At 34.1% G+C, this 15,041-nt stretch overlaps 1 protein-coding gene across 3 annotated transcripts in view; it reads left to right on the top strand.

The window, feature by feature from the left end:
• The window catches only part of MINDY3 (MINDY lysine 48 deubiquitinase 3), an 84,186-nt gene that overhangs the window by 15,690 nt on the left and 53,455 nt on the right, over window positions 1–15,041 (top strand). For 2 of the 3 annotated variants that reach the window (XM_058532482.1, XM_058532484.1), the window contains 5 exons: window positions 208–381; window positions 3,673–3,724; window positions 4,821–4,935; window positions 7,595–7,668; window positions 8,563–8,642. In XM_058532482.1, the coding sequence (XP_058388465.1) occupies window positions 208–381; window positions 3,673–3,724; window positions 4,821–4,935; window positions 7,595–7,668; window positions 8,563–8,642 (495 nt within the window). Of the gene's footprint in view, window positions 1–207; window positions 382–3,672; window positions 3,725–4,820; window positions 4,936–7,594; window positions 7,669–8,562; window positions 8,643–15,041 lie in introns of those variants that run through there. The other variant, XM_058532483.1, reaches the window with a different exon arrangement.

The raw sequence follows: 15,041 nt of genomic DNA, 5'->3' as shown, positions 1-15,041 counted from the left end.
CAATATTTAGTTGTGGTGACATTTTAACCCTCAAGCACATTGTTTTTCTAAAATGTAATATAAGATCAGTTGTTTTTGGATTTTTTCCCCACTTAAAATGCTTGATTTTCATCATTAATTTAATACACATTTTCAATATTGTTATTCATGACAGGATTTTTTCTTTTCAGAGAAAACCATTATAACTTCTACTTTGGTTATTTTTAGAGGAAGAGCGGAAAGAACTCCTCTGTCATACCCTATGTGACATTTTAGAAAGTGCTTGCTGTGACAACTCTGGATCGTACTGCTTGGTTTCATGGTTAAGAGGAAAAACAACTGAGGAGACGGCTAGTATTTCGGGGAGTCCTGCAGAGTCTAGCTGCCAAGTGGAACATTCTTGTAAGATACATTTTTATTTCCTGAAGTAATTTCTTGCACTTTTGTTTTAATAAAACGATTGAAAATTTTAAAGAAGAAAAGATTTTAAATTTTCATGTCTCTTTTTTGCCTAAGCTTAATTCATGAGCCTTAGTATTTTTCATTTTCACTTCGATTGTTTTAGTTACTAGAGGATGTTATATTTGTTTATTTCTGCTTTCATTTTTGTAAAAAAAAAAGAAAATTCGTCTCTTAAAATAAACTTTTTAAAAAGTTCTAGTTGTGCTTGATGACAGTCTCCTTTGAACTTTGGAACTCTCATTTACAAAGTTTAAAGAACATATTTCTATATACTTTAGTTTCAGATGCCTTAATGTTTTCTTTGTTATTGGAAAAAGAAGGGATTTTTTTGGACCTTAGAAAATTTCTTGAATATCTTTAGTTGTTTCCTAGAGCATAGATGGGGACGTTATTCTTCATTGCGTATTCTTTTCTTCCTGAACTTTTTGGACATTGTTACTATATATGGATTATTTTAAGATAGTTTTAATTCAGAGTTTTAATTATACCTTCACTCAAGTTTTTCATACTTTGAAGATATCTCTTTAAAATAAATTAAATAACAGCTATCCTCATTCATAAAAAGTAAATTCTGAGGTCTTTAGCCTTTGAAAATTCTTATGTAATTGACTTAAAAACTGCCAGAATGAGCTAAAAATGGAGACTTCTGGTGGTATGGAAACTAGATGAAAGAATTGCTTTTCTGTTTTTTCTTTTCAGGAATTTTATTGCTAGTAGATGTCTTTTGATAATTGGTAGTACCAGTTGCTTATATTGAATAAGTGACTTATTCTACTCATAATGCATTCCATTAACTGTCATCTCTGCAGAAATTGTTTTTAAAGAAATTAGACGCCTTATTTATAGAAAGTAAATTTCAATTGCTTGTAATACACATCTGGCTTTCCATATAGAATGATCTCTGAGGCACCATTGCCTCTGTGGGCTGAAATGTCTCTGTGATGTCAGCGTCTTCTCTCTCCTACCTCTGTAGTTAAAATGGCAAATTCTAACAGTAGTACATAGGCAAAGAATAATTTTTAAAATTTAAATAGTTGAATGATGTTTCCTTTTCAGGCCTTTCAAACAGAACCTTTCAAAAAGAATAGTTGATAATGACACTTGAGGAGAGCAAGTGGAAAATATTCACAAGGATGATAATCAAAAATATCACTAAGATTGGTTTTGAAATATTTTCCAGGTCATACTGGGTTGCATTTGAGCGTGTTTGATAGTTCCCTTGAGAATATTAAAATTTTGACAGAGAAATAGTTGAACTAATTAAAAGTTGTTTGAAAGAATATGTGCTTAAAGCTGATCTGTGTATTAGTATGTAAGAAAATAGTAAGATCTTTTTTTGTAACATTTTTTGTTAGTATCTGAGTAGTATGCTGTGTGCTTACTATGGAATATGCTGTACATTTCTGTGGTGTTAGGTTAAATTGCTCTAGGTTAAATGGCCTGATAATGTGTTAACTTTGGTACTTCAGTAACTAATTTAGGTGGGCATATTGTATTGAATTCCTCTCCAAAACACATAGTTTAGTAATTTTCCAATTTACTTTGCCTAATTTTAAAAGTGGACACGAAATAAAACCATATATTAAATCTGTTTTTAATACTGTATAACTTTGAAAAATTTCGTTAACTGAAAATTTGAGAATTTACCTTAGATGTTGACAAATGAAATGAACTTACATTAAAATTTTTATTCTGTATAAAGATCTGTTTTACCTGTTCTTTCCTTTATTCCCAGCTGTGTTCTTTTTCTCGTGTTCTTTTCTTTTTATATTTTTCCACCATCCTGCCTGCTAAACTTTTTATTTTGCTTGCCTCTTTCCTCTAAATTACGATCTTTATGTCTACTTTGATAGTGTGTAGCCAGTAAAATTATTTAGATAATCAAGCACTGCAGAACAATTAGTGCAATTTGGAAAAGGTTAGGTAGAATTTGTATTTTATCCTGAAGTTTTAAATGTGAAGTGTCTTCCCTCTTGTCAGTATTACATTCTGTACCAACATTAACTTCATTGGCTGTGTGGTGTGTATAGTTTCGGCTCTTGGTAACGCACACTTGTTTGCAGTAGTGAATACTCAGGTTCAATTTCAGTTTGTTTCCTACACCAATCAAAAGATTATTTAAATTAATCCCTTTGGACTTCTAAAGATTTTAAAAAGTAATTTGAAACATTTGAAAATTAAAACTAGACTGTGAAAGGGTGGCGTAAGTGACATTTTAAATTGTAAATCAAAAATCCTGATTTTGAATTCATAATAAATCAATTTCTTTAATTCTCTAGTGAGAAATAATATTTGAAAGTATTAAGGTAAGCTTTATAACATATATGTGAACATTGTGATAAATTAGAGTAGGCATTGGATTCATGTATGGTATCTTTAAAGACTTGATCTTTATGGAGCCACGACTCTCTGGGTTCAGATCTCGGCTCTGCTGTTTATCGCCGTGTGCTCTTGGGAGGGTTCTTCCCTATGCCTTGTGTTCCTCTTCTGTAAAATGGGGATAATAGGGTTATTATGAGAGTTAAATGAGGTAAGACCCATAGGGCATTTAGAAAGGGGCCTGGCACTTACTAAAGTGCTGAATAAACATTACCTTTGATTTAAATGCTTTCTTTGATTTCTTTTGATTTTGTAAAAAATTGATTATTGTACTGTATTAATAAATATAATCTAAATAAGTTACTGAAACTTCTCAACAGTTATATAAATAAATAAGGAAACAAACTTGAAGTTGTCATTGAACCTGTGTAGTTTCAAAGTGCTATGCCTTTTATACACGTTTGATTAATAATTAGGCATTAAACCTAAATATTTTATATTATAAAGGAAGAAGATTAGCTATGATGATTTTACTTGATGAAAATGGATCTATGGATTGAAAGATTATTTAAAAGTGCAGAACACATCTCAGTGATGTGTGAAGCACTATGATTGTCAACAATTTCTCATATTTTATAAACTATCCTAGCATAATTGAATTGAAAATAAATGTTTATTATTTAGTCACCCTTTTACATTCTCATTATCATATCTATTTTAGTCATAATTATGGTAACTAAGATGTTGAAATATAAATTTACGTTATAGTAAAGTTGAAAATAAACTGAGAATTTTAAGGGAGTAAGGAAAGAGGGAAAAATTTGATTGCTTGAAAGTATTTACAGCCTGCTGTGTGTATCTTGTGTCATTTATTTGCCATGTGTAGTGCTGAAAAGTGTCTTTTATGTATAGCTGCCTTGGCTGTCGAAGAGCTTGGCTTTGAGCGATTTCATGCATTAATTCAGTAAGTAACATTGGAACATTTAAAATACTTATCTTATGGACACATTGCCATTTTAAGTCTGTTCACACTGTGGAAAGGTGCTTAGATTTATATGCTTGAGGATTAACTTGTTTTCAAATTTAAAAAAAAGAATAATTTGGGGGCCGGCCCAGTGGCATAGTGGTTAAATTCATGCGCTCTGCTTCAGGGCCCAGGGTTCGTGGGTTCGCATTCCGGGCACAGACTGATGCACCACTCATCAAACCATGCTGTGGCAGCATCCCACATACAAAATGGAGGAGGCTGGGCACAGATGTTAGCTCAGGGCCAATCTTCCTCACAAAAAGAAATAAAGAATAGTTTGTAAATGTATACTTAAATTATTTTGATTCCTAAGTTAACTAACTACTGAAATACACTTTTTTGTAACATTAAAAGCTTTTTCATCGTTATCATGAAAAAAATCATTTTAGCTTAATGTTTCTCTGTCCTGAGTGAAAATAAAGATTTCTGGTAGGATCAGTATTCAAATTATTATTTCTTATTTGCCAGAATTGCTTTCTGTAATTTTCTTTAAAAGTGCCATATTTTCCTGAGAGCATTCAGACTTTTTATTACAAAATAAAAGGTAAGGATAGCTATGTTGATAGAATTATGGGGGCATTTGATTTGAAATATAACATTAATTTCTTTTAAAAGAAGCCTCAAATTTACACCTTATCTTTGGTATTCAGATATTTCTTAAATAATTTTCAGGCCTTCAAAAGACAAAGTTTTGTTGTTCTTAAACATCTCCTAGAAGAGAACCACTTCATTCTCCAGATAACTGTATAATTATTGTAGAATTTTTCATTACCAGGCAGTTCACCTAAGAGATGAAGAGTTTCCCTGCCAAGTAGGCATTCTGTCTTAGTGATATATCTTATATAGTGACAGTTGTCAACAATAACTTTTGCTTTTAATGGCTAAATTTGTATTTGAAAATTTGAGACACTTACAAAAATCTCCTGTTTGTATGTATGTGTTTTAAATGTGTAAGACAGTTTTAAAATTTTCCCATTTATGTGTGTAGTCAATCTCATCATGGTACTAATACTTAATTGTGTTTTCCCCCCAGGAGAAGGTCGTTCAGAAGTTTATCAGAATTAAAAGATGCTGTCTTGGACCAGTATTCAATGTGGGGAAACAAATTTGGAGTATTGCTTTTTCTGTATTCTGTGTTACTGACAAAGGTAAGATGTTTCTTCTGGCTTTTGTTAGTTTGGGTTTAGTACTGTTTTTCCTGCTGTGATGAGTAATTTTATTCTTGATGCTGTTTCTAAATCTCAGAATAAAAATCGTATCTTATGCTGATAATAAGGAATCAACTTCTCTTTCCTCACCACTCACTTGTCACTTAACCACCTTCAAACTTACTTTCACCCCTGATCCTATGGACTATAGAGCTTATCAATAATGTTCAAATTATTAAATGCATTTAGTTCTTCTGAATTTTATTTTCTTTCATCTTAGCGATGTCTGGCATTTGACCCCTTCACGCGTACTGGAAACTCTCTCTGACCCCCACTCCTTTTCTTAACTTGTCTGATAAGTCCCTGTCCTAGCTCTCTTTTTATAATGTCTCACGATTCCTGTTTTTCGTTTTTTTGATAGCTTCGTTTCCTTTTCTACCTGTTTTCTCCTGCTCCTTTCTCTCCCCCTCTAAATTTTTATAATCCAGAAATTTTCAGTCCCTGTGTCCTACATGCTTCTTTCGTGGGTGTTTTGTTCTCTCAGCTTACCATTATGTGGTTAATTCCAGTCTGTACACTTCCAGTCCTACCTTTCTTCCCCAAGTGCCAATCTCACATCTCTAGTAGTCAGTTAGTCTCAGTTGAGTGTCCTACCAGATTTACCATGTCTGAAATCAAACTGCTTTCACTTGACAAATATTTACTGACCAGTGACTCTTTGCTAGGGACTGGACTTAAAATGTGGAATACAATTTTTTTTAGTGGTTCCTCCTCGTTGTTATAAAAAACAATTGACACATTAAAATTGACTTCCATTATGGCAGTGTTTTTTGGTGTGTGTTTGTTTGTTGTATGCACACAGCATGATGGGAAAATAGCAAGTATGCCTAAGTTTATTTGGTGGAATCAAGCACAGACTTTTTGTAGTAGGGATCATGTGATGAATGAGGAAAGGTTTTCTAGATGAAAAAGCTGTGGGAAGCTTTTCCAAGCAATGGGAACAGCAAATATAAAGTCATAGTGGATTGGAGGTGTAACATGTTTGGAGGAACTGTAGGTAATTCAGTTTTACTGCAGCATCTTACACCAAGAGGGCAACTGTGGAGGATGAGACTGGGCACTTATGTAAAAAACGTTCAGAATGTGAAGGCCCTTACATACTGTGCGAAAAATACTTAGATTTCATCTTGCTGAAATGAGAACAAAGCAAAAATCTTGAACAAGGAAGTAACAAGATCTTTTTGTTGATAAAAGATTCCTTAAATTGGGATAAGACTTGTGCTCGAGAGAGTTAGTGTGTGGAGTATAAGATTAGAGTCAGGAAAACTAGAAAAGTGGTTATTGAAATAGGTGAACCTAAGCTAGGGCAGTGACCATGGAAATGGGAAAGAAAAGGGGCATATTTAGAAGTGTGTTTTAAACTTAGAAATTTTAAAACATTTAGGAGCACGTTTAAGAGAAAGAATCAGAAGTGTTTGGTAGCTGGTTAGATGTGGTGAATAGCAGTGATGGTGGTATCTAAGATGACTAGTTTCCTATGAGTCTGTCTTGACTGTTCATTATTCTCACAGTTTTTTATGGTCAAAACTTTTGATACCTCCTCTGTCTCTTATCCTTTACAGCCAAAAAAATCATGTCTAGCTGGTCTTCCTTGAGCTGGTCTTTGAAATGATTGCCCCTCCCTCCCCAGTGATTATGTCACTTGTTCATATTATTCATTTTGGCTCTATCATAAGCTGCTTTGTATTGTTCACAAGGAAGGCAAGTGCAGGATCTCATCCCTGTATCTTCCTACAGTATTTAGGCAATCATTAAATATTTTGATTGTTGATTAATCATCTCTTTAATCCTTAGAAATGGCCTGTAATCTGACAGAAGCAATGGTTAAAGTTAGGTGAATAGCACGAGTTTGTCTTTGTCATTTTGAAGTTGATGCGGTTAAAATGCCTAGGTCTTCTTGTACTTATCCAGGATCTAGACATTTGGCGATTTGGATGCCCTTTTGGGGAATTAAAAAATACCAGAAAATTGATTTTCAAGAAGATAAGAAGCTCTTCCTGCCCTCCTAGTTTACATTTTATTTTGTCAGCACATATTTGAATGACCAGTGTTTGTGAGAAGGCACAATCAGAAGCAAACCTTTCATTTTCTTATGTACCAGTTATACTTTTTGTGCATTTAAATGTATATCTCTGTCAACACTCGTGTGTATGTATTTAGGACCAATAAGTTTTTTAAATGACCTAAGAAAATACATCGGATGCCTTAGCAGCTATATTAGATTTGAATTTAGTTTAGCCCAAAGTTAAATGAATATTAACTTTTGTGTTAATAATTTTCTTCTCCCTTCTCTTGAAGCTTACACATTATCTGTGTCTACCCCTTTAACCAACATACCAACATTAGATCTATTACCCATGAGTCAATTAGAGTTCTTTATATAGAACCCATGAAAGAAAATAAAAGATATTCTTGGAAGAACTGCTTCTTACCATTATCATCTCAAATGTACCCCCCCTTCAAATCTGGGTAATTCTGTGGGAGAAAAGTTACTTAAATAATTGTGTTTTATTTGTAGTGTAAACTGGTCAGTTCTTAAACTACCATAATTTTCATTTTTGGTTTTTAAAATAATCCCATAAATTCTTGGTTTATTTAGGGCATTGAAAACATAAAAAATGAAATTGAAGATGCAAGTGAACCTTTGATAGATCCTGTATATGGACATGGCAGGTAATTAGCTAAAATCTATTATCTCCTTATATGGACTTTAGTTTTTAGGAACTTGACTTAAAATACAGCACTGCTGAGTCAGATAATTTTGCTTGTCAGTGTTGACAGCATAAAGTCTATGAATTTGAGCAGCCTTGTGCTTTATGCCTTGCTTGCTTTATTATGAAATGTTAATCTCTACTTCAGGTTTATGTATGCATTGCATTTATTATGGCAAATATTTTGTTTTAAGATGACAACAGGAGGATATTTTAACAAATTCTGCTTAATTTCCTTTTTGAAATTTTTTAATAGATGAAATTTACTCGTTTTGACTTAGAAATAAGTATATCCTTACCTATTTGTAAATGTTTTCCTGCTTGAGAGAAAAGACTTTTTCCTTATTTTACTCTGAGACCACCCTCCTTCTCAAGCTTTTTATAGCTATTTCTACTAAAATCAGTAAAACAGTGATAATTAACCGACTCTTAATACGTTAGTCTTTCTCTTAGATCTTTCTGCCTCAGAGGTTAAAATTCACATATCTTCATCAAACACAAAATAATAACAATTATATATGTATTTTTAGAGATGATTATAAATATTAAGTAAATTATCAGTTTAAGTATCATATTTTTCACCTGTTTAAATACAGTGTCTGGGATAAAGTTGTTAAACTTACATGAATATATATAACAAGAGATATCATTGTGGTGATACACTTCGTGATACATTTAGCAAGGCTGTTGTTCAGTTGAGCGTGTAAAATGAAAAATGTAAAGTTTTCCCTAACTTTGTTTCTTAAACAACATAATTGAAGATAAGAAGTCATTACTCTATGCCTTACCATAGGGATCATTTGATTTGAAAGCTAGTTTATTTATATTTTAATTACTTTTTAATTTCTATTAATAGCCAAAGTTTAATTAACCTCCTACTGACGGGGCATGCTGTTTCTAATGTATGGGATGGTGATAGAGAATGCTCAGGAATGAGTAAGTATTTTGTTTGTTGTGTTTGCCTCTTTTATGATTACTATTTCACTAGAATACAGTTGATTATTATTCATTTATTTAATGGCTCTACATTACTTAGAGGTTAAGTGCTTTGTAATAAAAGAATTCTTTACAGTTTTCAAGGCCCTATAACATGAAGAGCATAGCCTTCGGAGGCAGACAAACTTGGGTTCAAATCCCAGGTGTATGATGTAGTCTAGTTACTTAACTTCTCAAACCTTTAGTTTTCTCTAGTATAAAATTGGGATTGTAAGACTAACTTCTTTAGAAAAAGTAATAAATAGATTTCTTAGTATATATAAACCTAGTACATAATGTCCAGTGGTATCTATATGTCTGGGACACTATTGTATTTTGCTTAAAATTGAAAATTACAAGTATTGTGATTTAAAATATTTGCTTTGAGAGCCTAGGTGTTTTTCCTATATTCGTTTTAATGTGCATAATTTCCTTTAAAATGCTGGGCAAATGTAATGGTATCTGAGAATTTTAAACCACCACCCCCTCCACCACCACCTCCATTTCTCATCTCAATTATTTCTTTCGTATAGCTTCACATGTTGCCAGGGACATTTGAAGTGAAACACATTTGGCCAATACATTCAGTTAAGGAAAGCTGCTGTATAGCTCTGAATAAAATTCCCTTCAGCTTATTACTGGGACAGTCGAAATTCGTTTATTTACTCATACAACTTATATTAGTAACTGCTGTGTACCTTCTATTGAAGTATATAGCATGGGGACAGGAAGCTCCTGTAGTTCCTATAGTTCACAGGGAAATTTCTTTCTTCTCTAGTTAGATGGAAGTGTCACCAAGTGACAGAATCAAATATTATGATTGAGAAAATAATAGTTACTACTTTTTGCTTTAATTTAAATGAGTGAATCTTCATCTTAAATTTGAATTTTTTCTTAAGCTTTAGAAATATGTATAGTTTATTAACAGATACATGAACGGATGCAATATTAAGGGGAAAAAATCAGTAAAAATTATAGAATTTCGGAATTAAAAAGCACCGTAGCACAATCCAGCACTTCATTTTACTGTTGAAGAAGTTTAAGAACAACCCTCCCTCCCTACATTACATAACATATGCACAATTATTCACTGAGTGATGAGGTTAGAACGAGAACCTAGTTTTGCTGATTTCTGGTAAGGATCAAAATTTAAACAGTAAAATTTACAGACAAAAAAACTACAGAAGTTATCTTGCTCTATTTTTGTTTAATTGAGCCATCCTATTCTTGAACCTTCATTCTGATTGATAGCTGAAAGCATTTAATCCTGCTGGTTGAAAGTATGTCAGTCTCCCTTGAGTAATATGCACATTTCTCCCCACAGTCACCCACGATGGCTTCTACACAACCCCTCTTTCTTCTTACCCCCAGTGGTTTCTGGGCCCTGAGGTTCTTATATCATCCCAAATGATGAGGGAAGGAATATCTGGTTCTTGCTGAACTGTGGTTGAGGTGTCTCATCCCATTTGGCCTCAGTCCTTGATATGTCTGCCGTGTGCTGCAGTTCCTAACTCGTTCCCCCTGGTCTTTTGTGCATTGCTCTGGCTCTTGGTACTAGTTATCATGGTCTTTTCTTTCTATGCATTCTGCAGATGCTCCCAAGCCCTCCTACTCCCAGAACTAGAATATTCCTTCTGTCTCCCTAGGGTTTTCCTCACCCAGCCTCCCATAGGCTTTTCTTCTTGCCATGAAGTTCTTACTTCCTTTACAGAATATTAGTCAGTTATCCAAGTTTTGGTTCTTGATATGTACAAATTCATCCTTTTCTGTTTCTTGAAATCTTAGCTTTCAAAGCTGTTGTCTTGCTGTGGATTTTTTTTTAAGTATGGTTTAATAATCAAACTAAGCAATGACTTTGAAATAATTATCTTGGAAAAGGAAATAGGCTGGGTTGCATTATCTCTAAATCTTTAGGAATGTTGACTTGAAGTTGAATCTTATTTCAGTCACCAAACTTAAAATAAAAATCCATACATTTGTTTAGTATTTACTGGATGTTTTTCTGCTCTGACAGCATGGGAGGAGGTTGTAATATATATAACCTACGAAGAAAAATTATAATTAAAGAGTTACTAGTTTTAAAATCCTTAGACAAGCCACTTTACTTCTCTTGGCTTCAGTTTCCTTATTTATAAAATATGGAGGTAATGCCTGCCTCTAAGGGATATTGTGAAGATTAAGACCAAATTTCTAAATTGCCTAAACTGGCCGATAGGAAGAATTCAGTTTTCCCTCAAAAGTGTACACACCTAGTTCACAGAAACAAGAAGATGCACACAAGTAACTATAATGCAAGGTGAAATGAAGCATGTTGAAATAAAGTATTATAGAAGTTCAGAGGAAGGAGAAAACTTTTCCTATTAAGTTTATGTTAGGGTAAATGGAGAGACTAAAGTAGGAGTTAACATTTTAGTGGGGCCAGATGGAACGAGGAAGACAGCATTTTGGGAAAAATACAGGTTGTGTTTAGGGGCAAGGAGGCAGATAAGTCTGATTGGAGCAGTGATTCTTAATCCTGACTACACCTTATCACTTGAGGAACTTAAAAATATGTCACTGTTTAGGCCCCAGCTGAGAATAAAAAATGAAAATCTCTAGGTGGTGGGGCCTGGGCATGATCATTTTAAAATTACCCCTAGGTGATTCTGATATGCAGCCAGGTTTGAGAACCAGTGGGTGAGAGCATTGGATCTGTGAAGGAGACTAGTAAGAGGTAAGATCATAAACATAGGGTTGGGTAGGAACACAGAGGATCTTGAGTACTAGGAAGTTTAAATTTTAGTTAGCAAGCATCAGGAGGAGAGTCCTTGAAGGCATTTGAACAGAGCAATAACATAAGACTTATAAGAACATTAATCTGTCAGTTTGTAGAATGTAGTGGAGTGGGATAATGAGTGGAAAGCTATAGCACGTGGTCTAGACAGGTGAGAGGTAGTGAGGTGAAAATAGGCACGGCAAAGGAAAAAGAAGAGAGCAGCTAGCATTTACATACTTGTGCTAAGCAGTGTGTTTTGGATATGTATCTTCTTAACCTCAGTATATAGTCACGAAAACTGAGGCTCAGATAATTTAGTAATTTGCCCAGCGTCAAACAGCAGAGGCATAAACTGCTTTTGACCAAACCCAAGTCCTATGCTCCTTCATCCATAGCACATTCTCCTGCTGTACCACTTTGCCTCTGTGAGAGAGAGCACAGAGAAGTAAAATCTGTAGAATTCAGCAACTAATTAGACATGGGACGGTAAGGTACAAATAACTGTAGGTTTTCAAATAAAGCTTATTGAATAAGTGAGCATGTGAAAGAAACATCATGGCAAGTTGACTTGAAGTCACTGTATGTTTTGGTGGCTGAAAAAACAATCTTCGTCCTCAAGTATTTCGTTTTCTTTAAAGAACAGTTACAACTATTGATGATTGTTAAGAATACTCGTTATGCAGCAGTGGCAAACATTTATTTAACAATGCCAAGCACTGTTCTTAGTACTTAATAACTATCTTTTGTTTTCCATTTACTTACTTCATTCTTATAACTACTCTGAAAGTCATAGAATAGAGGAAACAAAAGCACAGAGTGGTTAAGTGTCCTGCTTCACACAGCTTAGTAAATAGCAGAGCTGAGATTTTAAGCATAGTAGTCTGATTCCATACAACCAGATAGTAATCATTATGATATACTGCCTCTTATCCTACACTTAACAGAGTCATGAGTGTGATAATAAATATGTGAGATGATGTGGAAGAGGCATATCTTACTAAATTTCACAGTAGCCCTGAGAGAGAGTTATTTGCCTCATTTATAGAGAGAAGCTGAGATTGAGAGTTTAATCCAAAGATTCTTGTCCATGATATAGAATTAGTGAATGAGCCATTGCTGTATATCTCGTTCTAGGAGAATGAGTACTAAGAATAAGCTATGAATTTAGCAATTAGCAAGGACTTTGCTTTAGAAGAGCAATTGAGATAGAAGTCAGATTATAAGGAGTACATATTTTAGCAATGTAAGCAAGGAAATTTTTCTGGCGAAAGGCTGGAAAGAGAGGAGTCTATTGCCTGGTCATAGCAAGGCTAAGAGATGATATACATAGGTTTTGTTTTAAGGGATAGAAGTCACCTAAATTTTTTGTCAGCCAAGGGAAAGGAATTGCTTTTAATAGAAGAGGTAGTCAATTTGGGTCAAGAGTAACAGTAACCTTGGAAAGATGCACAGTTCTTCTAAAACATATAGAACGAGTGTGTTGAAAAAAGAAAAAGGCATTTTCAAGTGTGATAGATTTAAATTGGGAGAACTCTTGAGATTTTGAAGTCTGCTGAGAATGAGTGGACAGAGGTATGTTAGAGGCGTATAAAGGAGAGAAAGGGTTTGAATTGACTGCTTTAAGAAGGAATATAAAAAGGGATTATGAGAGAAATTTTTAAATATGCAATCAGCATTAAGAGTTGAGATGAGGTTATAGAATTATTTAGTGTGGATCCAACCAGGAAACCTTTGGTTAGGTTTTTTCCTAACAATAATTGTCAATCTGGCAGTGGGAGAGAAAATGAATATTATGTATTATCCAGGAAAGGCCAGAAGTTTCAATGAGAGATAAATGGGGTAGTTTCTTACCTTTATTTATTAAGGATATCCATGCTTGATCTGTCATATTTATAATAAACATATTTTTTTCCCAGTTTGTCTTTTGCCTTTAGTTTACTTATGGTGAACATTTAAATTGTTACCATTTTTGGCTGTTACAAACAATGCTGCAGAGAACGTTTTTGTATGTAAGTCTTTCTATACATAGTCAAGTATTCCTATAGGATAGATTTCTAAAAGTAGAATTGTGTTAAAAATTTAGGCATCTATTAATTTTTTTACTAATAGCTTTATTGAGATATAATTCGCATACCATACTACTCTCCCATTTACAATGTACAATTCAGTGGTTTTTAGTATGTTCTTAGAGTTGTGCAGCCATCACCACATCAATTTTAGAACATTTTTATCATCCCGAAAAGAACCTGTGTACCCATTAGCAGTCACTCCCCATAATTTCCTCCTCCTCCGCCCCTCCCAACCGTTAGTCTACTCTCTGTCTCTATAGATTTGCCTTTTCTGGACATTTCTTAGAAATAGAATTATATGATATCTGGTCTTCTGTGACTGGCTTCTTTCATTTAGCATGTTTTCAAGGTTCATCCATGTTTTAGCGTGTAATAGCACTTCACTCCTTTTTATTGATGAATAATATCCCGTTGTATGGATAGACCACATTTTGTTTATTCATTCATCAATTGATGGGCTTTCTACTTGGCCATGATGAATAATGCAGTTAGGAACATTTACGTACAAATTTTTGTGAAGATATATGTTTTCATTTTTCTTTGGTATCTACGTAGGAGTGAAAATCCTCGGTCATGATAGCTCTCTGTTTAACCTTTTGAGAAACACTTGTTAAACTTTGACAGATAATGCCAAATTACCTTCTGAAATTTACTTTACCAACTGGAAAACTATAAACTTACACTTCCAACAGTGTGGAAGAGTTCCTATTGTTCTGCATCCTGGCCAACACTCAGCACTATCCTTCTATAATATTTTGTCCGTTTATTGACAAGTGACAGCCTGTTTTAATTCACATTTCTCTGATTCCTAGCGAGCCTGCACTTGATCATCTTTTCATGTGTTTGTCAGCTTTTAGTATTTCTTCTTCTGGGAATTGACTCTTTCTATCCTTTTGGATTTTTTAAATTTTTTGAAGAACCTCCATACCGTTTTCCATAACAGCTACACCGTTTTACATTCCCCCCAGCAGTGTACAAGGGTTCTAATTTCTACACGTCCTCACAACACTTACCTTTTGTCTCTTTGATAATGGCCATCCTGACAGTTGTGAGGTGATATCTCATTGTGGTTTTGATTTGCAGTCTGATGATTAGTGATGTTGAGCATCTTTTCATATGCTGTTGGCCTTTTGTATGTGTTCTTTGGAGAAATGTCTGTTCAAGTCCTTTGCCCAGTTTTTAATTGGGTTATTTGTTTTTTGCAACTGAGTTGTAGGAGTTGCTCATATATTTTGGATGTTAACCTCTTATCAGATACATGGTTTGCAGAGAGAATCTGGTCTTCATCTTCGTATTCCCTGTGGTATCTTTTGTATTCCTGCACTATGCTTAGCAATTGCTCATTTCAATACTTGGCATTCAGGGTGTATTTGTTAAATAAATGTAATGCAGTTATCTGGTTTCCAAGTCAGCATCAAATTCAAAAGGCCCAAGAGGGATTTCTGTAGACACCCTGACAGAAGCGAGAAGTGACAGTGACAGGTAGAGGAGAAGAGCATAAAAAGGCAAATTCAGGAATATAGAACTCTGCATGTA

Source organism: Diceros bicornis, chromosome 36, assembly GCF_020826845.1.
Source record: "Diceros bicornis minor isolate mBicDic1 chromosome 36, mDicBic1.mat.cur, whole genome shotgun sequence".
NCBI classification, from domain to species: Eukaryota; Metazoa; Chordata; class Mammalia; order Perissodactyla; family Rhinocerotidae; genus Diceros; species Diceros bicornis.
This window is presented reverse-complemented; position numbering and strand designations above follow the sequence as displayed.